Source organism: Bubalus kerabau, chromosome 14, assembly GCF_029407905.1.
Source record: "Bubalus kerabau isolate K-KA32 ecotype Philippines breed swamp buffalo chromosome 14, PCC_UOA_SB_1v2, whole genome shotgun sequence".
In the NCBI taxonomy this organism is placed as follows: Eukaryota; Metazoa; Chordata; class Mammalia; order Artiodactyla; family Bovidae; genus Bubalus; species Bubalus kerabau.
In genome coordinates, this window is record NC_073637.1 from 38585701 (window position 1) to 38598798 (window position 13098).

Sequence of the window (13098 nt, forward strand, 5' to 3'; positions counted from 1 at the left end):
AATTATTATTGCAGAATTTGTGGAATAATATATGGGAAATGCACGCATGAGTGTACATATATCTGTAGACATTTTTTAAGGCAAGAAGTTTTTAAGAGATTACAGAATAGAAAGAAAGAACCCAAGATTCAAAGCATGAGTACCCTTAAATGACAACTTACCAGTAAGTGAACCAATAAAATGTAGTCATTTTAGTGCAAACAGACTTACTCTGTGTCCAGAGGGCTACCTGTTCAATGGGGAGACTCCAAGTGACAGGCCAAGCTCAGAAAACCACAGGAGACGTTAGAATGGGTCCTCAACATAGTAAAAAGTAAAAATAAAGGCACTGTGTTTCTTAAGAACTGGCCCCCTGAATTTCCTTTCTCTGCTTCAGAATGTGGAAAAGACATACATTTAGGAACTTTAGGCCAAAGAGTTTTCAAAGGATTATGCAGCGTCAAACATGACTTAGTAGTATTTAGCATGTTTACAAACACATTTTGAAATATTTATATCAAGATCTATATAAAAATGAAACTGTGAACAGCTGGACAAGAACACTGTTCTACCCGCCGAACTTTTTTCCAAGTTCCTTGACATCGAGGATTGCCAATTGCTTGCCAATGGAGGGTCTGATTTCTGAAATGATATTTTGAAAATGTGAGTTACACTAAAGCAAACCAAAGATGATTCTAATTTACAGAATTATAAATTAAGTTTTTTTTAAAAAAAAGGTTAACACTTGAAGTTTTGAAGTGCATTACAAATTGAAATTAAAAAACAAACATCATCACAACACAACTGTTTCTTTTCTTTGGGTTCTGTCAAAACAAGTTACCAATTAATCCTTATTCGAGGACCTCCTCCCACCCTGCACATTGAGAACTGTAGTTTGAGGTCACTGCATTCGTGTCTCTCAGTTGCTCTGAGCATATGAAGTGTTGCATAAAGGAAAATGACTTTCTGTTTTGTGTACGGTTTTTTAGTGTATTTTTAACCCTTGCTTGGAAAATCCCATGGACGGAGGAGTCTGTTAAGCTGCAGTCCATGGGGTCGCTAAGAGTCGGACACGACTGAGTGACTTCACTTTGACTTTTCACTTTCATGCATTGGAGAAGGCAATGGCAACCCACTCCAGTGTTCTTGTCTGGAGAATCCCAGGGACGGGGGAGCCTGGTGGGCTGCCGTCTATGGGGTCGCACAGAGTCGGACACAACTGAAGTGACTTAGCATAGCATAGCATTGGAGTATAGTTGCTTTACAGAGTTGTGTTAGTTTCTACTGTGCAGCAAAGTGAATCAGCTGCTGCTGCTACTGCTAAGTTGCTTCAGTCATGTCCGACTCTGTGCGACCCCAGAGATAACAGCCCACCAGGCTCCCCCGTCCCTGGGATTCTCCAGGCAAGAACACTGGAGTGGGTTGCCATTGCCTTCTCCAATGCATTAAAGTGAAAAGTCAAAGTGTAGTCGCTCAGTGGTGTCTGACTCCTAGCGACCCCATGGACTGCAGCCTACCAGGCTCCTCCGTCCATGGGATTTTCCAGGCAAGAGTACTGGAGTTGGGTGCCATTGCCTTCTCCACGTATGCATATATTGGCTCTTTTTTGGATTTCCTTCCCATTTAGGTCACCACTGAGCACTGGGTAGGTTTCCCTGAACTATGCAATAGGTTCTCATTAGTTACCTATTTTATACATAGTACCAATAGTGTACATATGTAGATCCCAATCTCCCCAATTCATCCCATCTCCCATGGTTTCCCACACTGGCATCCAGATGTTTGTTCCCTATGTCTGTGTCTCTATTTCTGTTTTACAAATAAGATCATCTATGCCATTTTTCTAAATCCGACATATATGCATTAATACATGATATTTGTTTTTCTCTTTCTGACTTCACTCTGTATGACAGTCAGTTCCTAGGTCCACCCACATCTCTACAAATGACCAAATTTCCTTCCTTTTTCTTGCTGAGTAATATTCCACTGTATGCATGTAATGCACCTCTGTCCTTTCCTCTGTTGATGGTCATTTGGGTTGTCTCCGTGTCCTGACTATTTACATAGTGCTGCGATGAATGTTGGAGTGATGTGTTTTTCTGAACTATGGTTTTCTCTGGGTATATGCCCAGTAGTGGGATTGCTGGGTACTGTTTTGTGTACATTTAAATTAGAGGGGACTGAACCAAATGATTCCTTGTAATCCTTTCCAACTCTTTGATCCCATAATGAAAAACGTGAGCAGTGAAAAGAAAAAAGCCCTGTTATTGAAATTATTATTTTTTAAGTCACTGGAACTTCAGCCAGGGTTGAAGGTGCTTTATGGGTACATATTAAATTATAATATTCATTTTAAAGTCAAAATATGGATGAGGTATTCAGGAAAATATTAAGTCTACATATTAAGTTTCTGTTTCATGTGAATTCTTTACCCACTTTACTCTTTGTATGCATACTCGATATAGAGGCTGTTGGACACAAGAGACTAATAAACATAAATTCAAGTTATTAAATATTAAAATATGCTCTGGGAATAATGATTAACTAGAAAGGTCCACATTTTTCTTTCTAATCTATATTTTTACCAATTCCATCTGACATTTTTAAAAGCCATAAACCATACATCACCAATTCTACCTGTCTCTTAGTTATGAATAATGTTACTGGATTTAACTGGTAGATAAGTACAGGACTGGAATGGGTTTTTAGAAAGGTAAGATGTTTTCAAGGGTCAATTCTTTTGGACAATCCAGATTTCTGTAGATTTATGCAATATTATAATTTACAAGAAACATATTTGGCCATCCAGGCGACTAAACTATATTTCTCGTGTGTATTTGGTTTTTGTCCAGTTGCTAACTGACAGTCCCCAAAGCCACTGGAATTTCTTACATGTTGAGAGTGATAAAGGCATCTTTTTATGTGAGTAGGCAGAGTTTTGGAAGCACCTGAAGTTGGGAGTTGGTTGCCAAGAGAATTAACCAGGTGGTTAGCAGGTTGGAATTCATGGCTCCACACCCCCAACCCCAAGGTCCAGGGATGGGAGAAGGGCTGGAAGTTGAATCAGTCAGTAGCCAATGACTTAATCAATGACACCTCCATAGTGAGACATTCAGGAAAGCCAAAAGGACAGGGTTTAGAGGGTGTCTAGGTGAGTGAACACATGGAGAGGTGGGGAGAATGACACCCCTCCCCATACTTCTTCCCTGTCTTGCATTGGGCTGTTACTGAATTACATCCTTTTACAATAAACTGGTCATCTAATCAGGCTTCCCAGGTGGCACTAGTGATAAAGAACTGGCGTGCCAATGCACGCCATAAGAGACACGAGTTTGACCCCTGGGTCAGGAAGACCCCCTGGAGGAGGGCATGGCAACCCACTTCAGCAATAGTCTTGCCTGGAGCATCCCATGGACAGAAGAGCCTGGTCAGTTACAGTCCACAGGGTTTCAAAGTGTCAGACACAACTGAAGTGACATAGCACACACACATGCACGGTCATCTGGTCAGTCAGTGTGTCTCTGAGTTCTGTGAGCCACTCTAGCAAATTAATCAGACCTGAGGAAGAGATCATGGAATCTCTGATGTATGGCCAGTCAGTCAGAAGCACAGGTTAACAGGTAACACAGCCTGAGCTGGAAACTGGTATTTGAAGGGGGTGGCAGGAGGGAGCAGTCTTGTAGGACTGATATTAAGTTAGAATTAAGTGTCAGAATTAAGTTAAATTGTTGGATGCCAACCTGGTGTCCCATGAATTGCTTCATGTTGTGTGAGGAAATCCCACCCCACCCCATATTAAAATGGAATGCTTAGAACATCAAAAGAGTTTATGATCCTGCAAAACTAGGCCCACCAATACTATCTTAGTCATGACTGTGACTGCCCCACTGAGCAGTGGTTCTGAAATTTTGCTGTGGGTATGAATCATCTGGACAGGGTTCAGCAAACTGCGACCCATGGGCCGAATCCAGCCCACCCACCCCTTGTGTCGTCTACAGGTTAAGAATGATTACTACACATGATCCAGAAATTCTACTCCTGTATATATACATATATCCAAAGAAAATGAAAAGAGTAATTCAAAAACATACAGGCACCCCAGTGTTCATAGCAGCATTACTTACAATAGCCAAGACATGAAAGCATAAAAGTGTTTACCAATGGTTGAATGAATAAAGAATATGTGGTATACTCAGACATAAAAGAAATGAAATCCTGCCAGTTGCAACAACATGGGTGGACCGGCAGGGGATTATGCTTGGTGAAATAAGTCAGATAGTGAAAGACAAATACTGTGTATTATCATTTGTATGTGGATTCTGCAAATCAAAACAAACTAGTGAAAATAACAAAGAAACAGACTCACAGATATAGAGAACAAACTAGTGGTTACCAGTGGGAGAGGGAAGGGTAAGGAACAGCTAGGGTTGGGGGTTAAGAGGCACAAACTACTCTGTATACAATAAACAAGCCACAAGAATACAGCACAGAGAATACAGCCAATATTTTATAATAACCATAAATGGAGTATAAGCTATAAAATTTTTCAATTGCTATGTTGTACACCTGAACCTGTGGCTCAGCTGGTAAAGAATCTGCCTGCAATTAGGGAGACCTGGGTTCAATCCCTGGGTTGGGAAGATCCCCTGGAGAAGGAAAAGGCTACCCTGGTATTCTGGCCTGGAGAATTCCATGGACTGTATAAATCCATGGGGTTGCAAAGAGTTGGACACGACTAACCGACTTTTACCTCACTTCACTTTCACACCTGAACCTAATATAATATTGTAAATCAACTCTACCTCGACTTTTAAAAAATAGTAATAAAAATAATGATTTTTATGTTTTTAAAGAACTGAAAGCAATTCATAGATTATTTCATGATACATACAAATTCTATAAAATTGAAGTTTTAGTGTCCATTAATACAGTATTACTAGAACAAAGATAAGCTGATCTGTTTGCATAGCGTCTATGGCTGCTTTGGAGGCAGGTCTCTGATGGTCCCTTGAGACCTTGGTCTGAGCCCCAATATCCAAATTTACCCACACCTCTCTGGTACAGAGCCTCTAAGTCCTAGAGTATGAACTGGGTCCTGGACTCTGGAACGGCCAAATGGAAGTTTCTCCCCACTGTTGTGACTCCCCAAATCGAATACTGGTCTGCTGTGCATGACATGAAAAGGACTTGTCTCCCCAAATGAGGGCCAAGAGAAATCCTCCAACCAGTTTCTCTGCCTTACCCGTCAGAGTCCAAGCCATCGCCAGAACAACGAAGGCTCACAGAGTTCATAGCTGGAGGCTGACAGTCCACACACACTGTGTAGCCCTCTCGGAGATATTGCATCCATCGGGTCAGGGGGCGATTTTCCATGGCACAGTGGTGAGTCAATGACTCTGTCTTGAACTCCATACAGTATCTAGAACAAACAAAAAAAAAGAGCAATTTCACTTGCTGTAATTGTAATGATTGGATGGGCCAAAAGGTTCATTCGCATGTTCCCATACCACTTTATGAAAATATCCAAACGAACTTTTTGGTCAACAAGAACAACAAGAAGTGCCCTGATGTTGCAGAAAGTCTTAGGAAGGCTGGAACCCCCTGAGGACGCCTGACAGCCCGGAGAAGGTAGGGTGTTGCCTTGTCACAGGTCACAGAAGGCCTGGTCAAGCTTCTCACTCGCTGAACTCTTGACATCTGACAACTGAACCTTTTTGCTGTTTTTCAATCCATGGTTGAATTATTTGGTCAACACCATACTGCACAAATTTTATCTCGTGTCCTATCTAGTTTGACCCGTGAAATTATGCCTCAAAACACATTTCAGTAGGAAAACTGCCCTTGATAACTTTGAGGAGATTTTAATGAATTACAGAAATTGAACAAGAACTTGCTTGAGTCTGAGAACATGTGAGCCCCAGGAAGTCTGGTCCCGGATGTCCAGGCCAGCACCTCACCAACATTCCCGGGACCTTCCCTATACCCGCTCTCCCGGCTCACCTACATAATCTGGGGCAATGAGATGAGTTTTGACTCAGAGTCAAGCATCAGAGTTATACTGGACATCACAGAGGAAAGGACACGGGAAGCTGAGACATGCTTTTCTGTAACAGACTAGAGTCACCTTACACTGAGCTGTGGAAAACTCTAACATTATATTATGTGACTAGACCCTGAAGGCCCCAGGGGTGCATTCAGACATGGATGAATATTTCAGAGTTTTGTACTTAAAAGCAACACAATTTTACAATTCTTCAGGGAAACAAAACAACACGGCATTTTAGGTTCTAACTACGCTAAAATGGGCTCTTGTGTTTTAATCCATATAATTATGAACTGTAATAAGTTAGATGGAAAGTGTTTAGAGAGACTGTTTCAAAGAAGATCTTTAACAATGGTAGGTTAAGTTTATTTGGTACCTTAAGGTACTAAGGTAGGAAATCTATGATGCAGCTTCAGTCAGCTTCAGACAGCTTAACCCTGACATTTTTTCAAGGATATTTGCTCATTAAATTCTCATAGCAACCCCATGCTGTAGGAATCAATATTCTCATTTTATAAGAAGGAAAAATTGAGGCGCAGTAAGAGGTGGTGTGGGGATTTGAACATGCAGCCGTCTGGTGTCCCTATTCTAACAGCAGAAGAGTGGGCTTCTAATGAGCATGGAGGTTTCTTCTGAGCCATTAGGTCTTGATAGAAAGGCTCAGACCTCAGATGGGGGCCATGTTCAAATTCACAAACAGAGGTGGTGCTGGAGTCCACGGTTCCATAAAGACTATAAGCTGAGCATCCTTAGTGTGAATGACAAATACACCATCTCATTTCTATACAGCATGTTTCTTCTTAGGGATCAGAGACAAAATATTTCTAGCCCCTTCCACCAAAAAATACAGGGAAGGGGCAAGTATTTCCCAGCTCTGGGATAAAGAGCCACATTTTATTTGTTCAAAGTACATGAACAATAACAGAAGAAACTCCACCCCAACAAGTTACCTTCGTGAGCTGACTTGACCATCTGACTGGAAAAAACATGTGAAAAACAAATAATACCAAATTACCCAGCGTCCTCTGTGTTTGTGGTCCAGTGTGGGGAGACCGCCTGTCTTGTTCGCTCCTTGTTGAACGCAGAGGTAGTTATAAAGGCAGGGACTGGAAAAGGAGAATGACCTTGAACACGTGCAGCGTGAAGTCTCCAGAGCAACTGTTCCCAAACTTGGTTTCAAACCCATCCAAAGCCCTTCAGTCCTAGACAGTTAAGGACTTAGGGAAGGTCATGGACACACGGCTATATTAAAAATGGATAACCAACACGGACCTACCATAGAGCACAGGGAACTCTGCTCAATGTTGTGTGCCAACCTGGATGGGACGGGGAGTTTGGGGGAGAATGGATTCATGTATATGTATGGCTGAGTCCCTTTATTGTCCACCTGAAACTATAACAACATTGTTTACAGGCTATACCCCAATACAAAATGTTTGGGGTGTTAAAAAAATAAATAAATCCCTCTACCCCTAAATCTATGGGACACCACCAAGGAGTGAAGGAGGTGAAGCCAGAGACCCCAGAACCAAATTCCATAACGCCTCATGCAGCACAGTTGGGCAGGGAGGGGCACGCTTGTCTGCAGTGATCTCACCATGTGCAAAGGAAAGCGGGGGGTGGGGGCCAGGGGGTGAGGGGAGGCGTGGGGGCAGCAAGCAGAGGGAATAATAAAAAGATGGGTGGGGTAGGGGGAACCAAGGGAAAAAAGTAAGGTAATAGAGAAAGAGAGATTTGTGTTTTTTTAATGAAAAGAAGAGAAACAGGGAAGAAAAGTGAAAAGTAGAAAGAATAAAGTAAGAGAGAGAAAAGGAACAAAGGCGAGAGGAAGAAGACAAGAGAGAAAGTGGAGTAGAAGGAGAAAAAAAGAAAAAGGCAACCAGAGAGACTAAATGAGAAAGGGGAAAACAGGAACGGCAAAGGAGGGAAGCGTGAATGCTCCCAGGTTTTCTGATAACCACAGCCTGGAAGCTTCGCCACCAACCACACAGCCCAGGGTGTGACCATCAGGTGCTGGCCAGCACGGTGCTGTCCCCACTCCAACTTCAGGGAAGGAAGGTCTTGAAGGGTCTCTCCTCCTCACCTCACCCCCCAACACCCTCACTTCTGATACTCTGGGTCAGAGGAAAAAAAAAAAAAAAACGGCCAGAAATCCTTTCCTTCCACCTCTTCCCTCTTATTTTGTCTTCCTCCTATTTCATCTCTAACTCTGGGGTGGGGGCATCTGTTGCTCTGTGTAGCCCCTGGGGACGATCTCTTGATTCCATCCTGCTGTCAATTCAAGGAAGACAGGGTTTTGCCTTGATCATCATGGTAGCCCTCACATATTCACGTGCTCAACAAATATGTGTTCAAGGAATGAATGGGTCGATGAATGAATGAGTAAATGAAGTCATGAAACTGCCATGAGGTTCACAGGTCCTATTTGCCTGAGGTCTTCTGTTCCTATACTGAATCTTGCAGCTGAGAAAGCTCTACTATCCTTCTGACCTCTTATTTCAGAAATTGGACCATTCTGGGAAGAGGAGATACCAACTGAGATTGGCTTGTGAGATGCCCAAGTCATCAACAAGAGCACAAGGGCATGGGGGAACCAGCAGCAAAACAGGTGCTTCAAGCCTATATGTTCATCTTGCTAAGTTCCTTCCGGCCACGAGGTGGCAGCCTGAATTCTTTAGATTTTCTGAATGAGATGTCATTTTTCTATTACATGGAAACATAAGACAGGCATAGCCACTTGGTCCTAAGAGTTGTAGGCACATTCGTGTCCCATGTGTCTGGGCACCTAATCTCTTGTCTGAACACTACCCACATCTTGTGTAAGCTCTAGACACCCAGCTGAGTGGCTCTTTCTTGCTGTGATAGCATGTTTGTTTTCCGAAGAGAACATGTCATTCTTTCTAAATGTGACCGTAGCTTTGGAACTTCCAAAATTCACGGACGGAATCAAAAAGGAGAAGTGAATGCATGTACGTCAGGATCCTTCTGTTTCTCTTAGACCTAATTATCAGAAACAAACATCGAAAAGGTTTTCATTTTCTCATGGACTGTTTTCATTTCTGTTCTTTTGACACACATATGGACTTATTCACTAAGTAAAGAATACACTTACTGCTAAATCCTTGTAGCATCCTACCAGTCAAACTATAACATTTTCAGAATATGTTTCTTTAGTTCAAAACATTTACCTGAGCTCCTAATTTGTATTGGGCATGTTATTACAGAAGTTCAAAGGCAATACACTTAATATATAGCTCAAGGGAAAAACACTTGGTTAGGAAGTAGAGGGTAAGTGTAGGACTATAGTCTCTCATATGAAATCCAAAGAAAAAGTTCTGAGATAATAAAACTAACAGCTACCAGTGATGCACTTCTGAGTAAGTGTTTTTCATGCATTCAATTCAGTTCAGTTCAGTCGCTCAGTCATGACTGAGCTCTGACTCTTTGCGACCCCATGGACTGCAGCACGCCAGGCCTCCCTGTCCATCACCAACTCCTAGAGTCAACTCAAACTCATGTCCATTGAGTCAGTGATGACATTCAGCCATCTCATCCTCTGTCGTCCCCTTCTGCTCTCACCTTCAATCTTTCCCAACATCAGGGTCTTTTCCAGTGAGTCAGTTCTTCGCACCAGGTGGAAAAGTATTGGAGCTTCAGCTTCAGCATCAGTCCGTCCAATGAATATTCAAGACTGATTTCCTTTAGGATGGACTGGTTGGATCTCCTTGCAGTCCAAGGGACTCTCAAGAGTCTTCTCTAACACCACAGTTCAAAAGCATCAATTCTTTGGTGATCAGCTTTCTTTATAGTCCAGCTCTCACATCCATACATGACTACTGGAAAAACCATAGCTTTGACTAGATGGACTTTTGTTGGCAAAGTAATGTCTCTGCTTTTTAACATGCTGTCTAGGTTGGTCATAACTATTCTTCCAAGGAGCAAGAGTCTTTTAATTTCATGGCTGCAGTCACCATCTGCAGTGATTTTGGAGCCCCCCAAAATAAAGTCTCTCGCTGTTTCCATTGTTTCCCCATCTATTTGCCATGAAGTGATGGGACCAGATGCCATCATCTTCGTTTTCTGAATGTTAAGTTTTAAGCCAACTTTTTCTCTATCCTCTTTCACTTTCATCAAGGAGCTCTTTAGTTCTTCTTCGCTTTCTACCATAAGGGTGGTGTCATCTGCATATCTGAGGCTATTGATATTTGTCCTGGCAATCTTGATTCCAGCTTGTGTTTCATCCAGCCCAGTGTTTCTCATGATGTACTCTGCATATAAGTTAAATAAGCAGGGTAATAATATACAGCCTTGACGTACTCCTTTCCTGATTTGGAACCAGTCTGTTGTTCCATGTCCAGTTCTGTTGCTTCCTGACCTGCATACAGATTTCTCAAGAGGCAGGTCAGGTGGTCTGGTGTTCCCATCTCTTTAGTCAGTTAATTTTCACAACCATCCTTTGAGATAGGTCCAATTATTTCCCCATTTCACAGATGAGGAAACTGTGGTCCAGAGAGCATAAGAAACATGTTCAACACTCAAAAGTGTGGCAGTCTGACTCTATTACAACACAGATGACAAAGTTTCACTAGTTTATTAATATTAATGTTTCAATATGGCAGCACATTACTGATAAATTGCTTAAATTTGGTTCCATTTTCCCTTTTTGTCCCTTTGTGAAGTGAGAGCAGAGAGAGGAAAGGGGGGAAAGGTTAGCCCTGACACTCTGAGCCCCCTCAGGCTGGGGGATGGGCGGGAGGTGTGGCTCAGGGGTGAGGGAGGGCCTGGGGCAGGAGGGCACCTTGTATATTTGCAAAGTGCTTTCATAGTCTACATCACCGATCTTCACCAAAGCTCTGTCTAGACAGAGGTTTTCTCATCAGAAAACAGGCTCATGGAAGTTAAGGGAAAATAAACAGTAAATGACCAAGCAGGCGCCCCAGTACAGACAATCAAGTCTGATTTTTAAGACCTACTATTCAAAAGCAGAGACATCACTCTGTAGACAAAGGTCCATACAGTCAAAGCTATGATTTTTCCAGTAGTCATGTATGGATGTGAGAGTTGGACCGTAAAGAAGGCTGAGCGCCAAAGAATTGATGTTTTTGAACTGTGGTGCTGGAGAAGGCTCTTGAGAGTCCCTTGGACTGCAGGGACTCTCAACCAGTCCATCCTAAAGGAAATCAGTCCTGAATATTCATTGGAAGGACTGATGCTGAAGCTGAAGCTCTAATACTTTGGCCACCTGATGCGAATAACTGACTCATTGGAAAAGACCCTGATGTTGGGAAAGATTGAGGGCAGGAGGAGAAGGGGGCAGCAGAGGTTAAGACAGTCAGATAGCATCACTGACTCACTGGACACAAATTTCAGCAAACTCCAGGAGATAGTGGAGGACAGAGGAGTCTGGTGTGTAGCAGTCCATGGGGTTGCAAAGACTGGGACATGACTTAGCAACTGAACAACCGTGACAATTCAAACTCAGTGTTGAGTCTCTGTGGTTAAGACCAATCATAGAATTAAGCAGGTAACCCTGGACCTTGTCTCCTCTGTGTCCTGGCCCCTCCAGCCCAAGCTTGGTTGGATGGCACATTCTACTAAGGAGGTGTCCTTCCCTTTGGCATGAGTCTAAAGTAAACAAGCCAAGAGCCAGATCACCTAGAGGACTCTGAGCTAGCTCCATTTTTTAACATTCCCCACAAATTTAATTTTTCACTAAGAGCAGTAGGTAGTTTAGAAATTATTTTTGCCTCCAGTCTCCCTTCTGCTTCTGTCTGGCAGCACATAGCTGGTGCTCCAGGACAAAAGCTTTCAATAAATGCCCATTCCCCTGCCTCTCCCCTTCCTGGCAACAATATTCAATGTAATAGATTCTTTGTTAACAGTCTATTTGCCAACTTTTCTGGCATCCCATCAACCTACCATTATTTGCTTTTAGAGCAACTTCCACTTCTAAGAGTGGCCCCACGTACTTACTTTGAACATGAAAGTAAATTACATTTGCTTTGAGAATTTCATAAAGCCCTCTGACACAACAGGGTGTCAAAAAAGCAGGCTTAGAACCACTAGTCTATAGATATGGTGTCAAAGAGAATGGAATGAAAATTTGACAAATAACGCCAGCCTAGAATCATACGGTTCATAATAATGCACGGTGATCTTGCAGAAGGAAAACCCATATGAACAATAGTCAGTATGGGCAACAAACACATAATATATGCTTTTGGATTCACTTTTATGATAAAAAATATACTCACGATACACATTAAATGAAACTGGAAGAGGGCAAAGGCTGTGTGTGAGGTTAGTCACTAAGTTGTGTTCACTGCTTTTGCAACCCCATGGACTACAGTCCACCAGACTCTTCTGCCCATGGGATTTCCCAAGCAAGAATACTGGAGTGGGTTGCCATTTCCTTCTCCAGGGAATCCTCCCAACCCAGGGATCGAACTCGTGTCTCCTGCCTTGGCAGGCAGATTCTTTGCTGCTGAGCCACCAATGGCTACTTGATCATTAATTAGAGTGTCTTCATGATTGTATTTTATTCACTGGCCTTGCATGGCCTTTATATTTCTACTTAGTTATCAGACTCTGTAATTGTGATTTTAAAATATTGGATTGGCCAAAAAGTTTGTTTAGGTTTTTCTGTTGGATATCATGGGAAAAACCTGAATGAACTTTTTGGCCAACCCAATATAATAATAATATATCAATATTATTAACATTTGTATAGTATTAACATTTCTATATTATTAACATTCATATTATAATATATTAATATCAATTGAACATTCATATTGATATTGTAAATTCATTGATTTACATTATCAATATTAATTTTCAATATATTTATAATCATAACAACTAATGATAATGCTTAAAAGCAAAACACTATTAAGGGGGGGAACTCATAAGATTTAGGGCAATGAGATCACCTGTCATGCTGTTACCTCACTGAGCTCCAATGCCCTCATGTGTAAACCCAGAGAGATGACATTGTTCTATATCCATCAGTTCAGTTCAGTTCAGTTCAGTCGCTCAGTCGTGTCTGACTCTTTGCAACCCCATGAACTGCAGCA

At 42.1% G+C, this 13098-nt stretch overlaps 1 protein-coding gene across 2 annotated transcripts in view; it reads right to left on the reverse strand.

The window, feature by feature from the left end:
* Positions 1-342: 342 nt before the first annotated feature.
* SBSPON (somatomedin B and thrombospondin type 1 domain containing) overlaps positions 343-13098 on the reverse strand; it is a 30910-nt gene continuing 18154 nt past the window's right edge. The window contains exons 3-5 of one of the 2 annotated variants that reach the window (XM_055546263.1): positions 7038-7128; positions 5222-5398; positions 343-621 (exon numbers count right to left, since the gene is read on the reverse strand). In XM_055546263.1, coding sequence (XP_055402238.1) covers positions 504-621; positions 5222-5398; positions 7038-7128 — 386 coding nt within the window. In that variant the 3' untranslated portion in view covers positions 343-503. Of the gene's footprint in view, positions 622-5221; positions 5399-7037; positions 7129-13098 lie in introns of those variants that run through there. The other variant, XM_055546264.1, reaches the window with a different exon arrangement.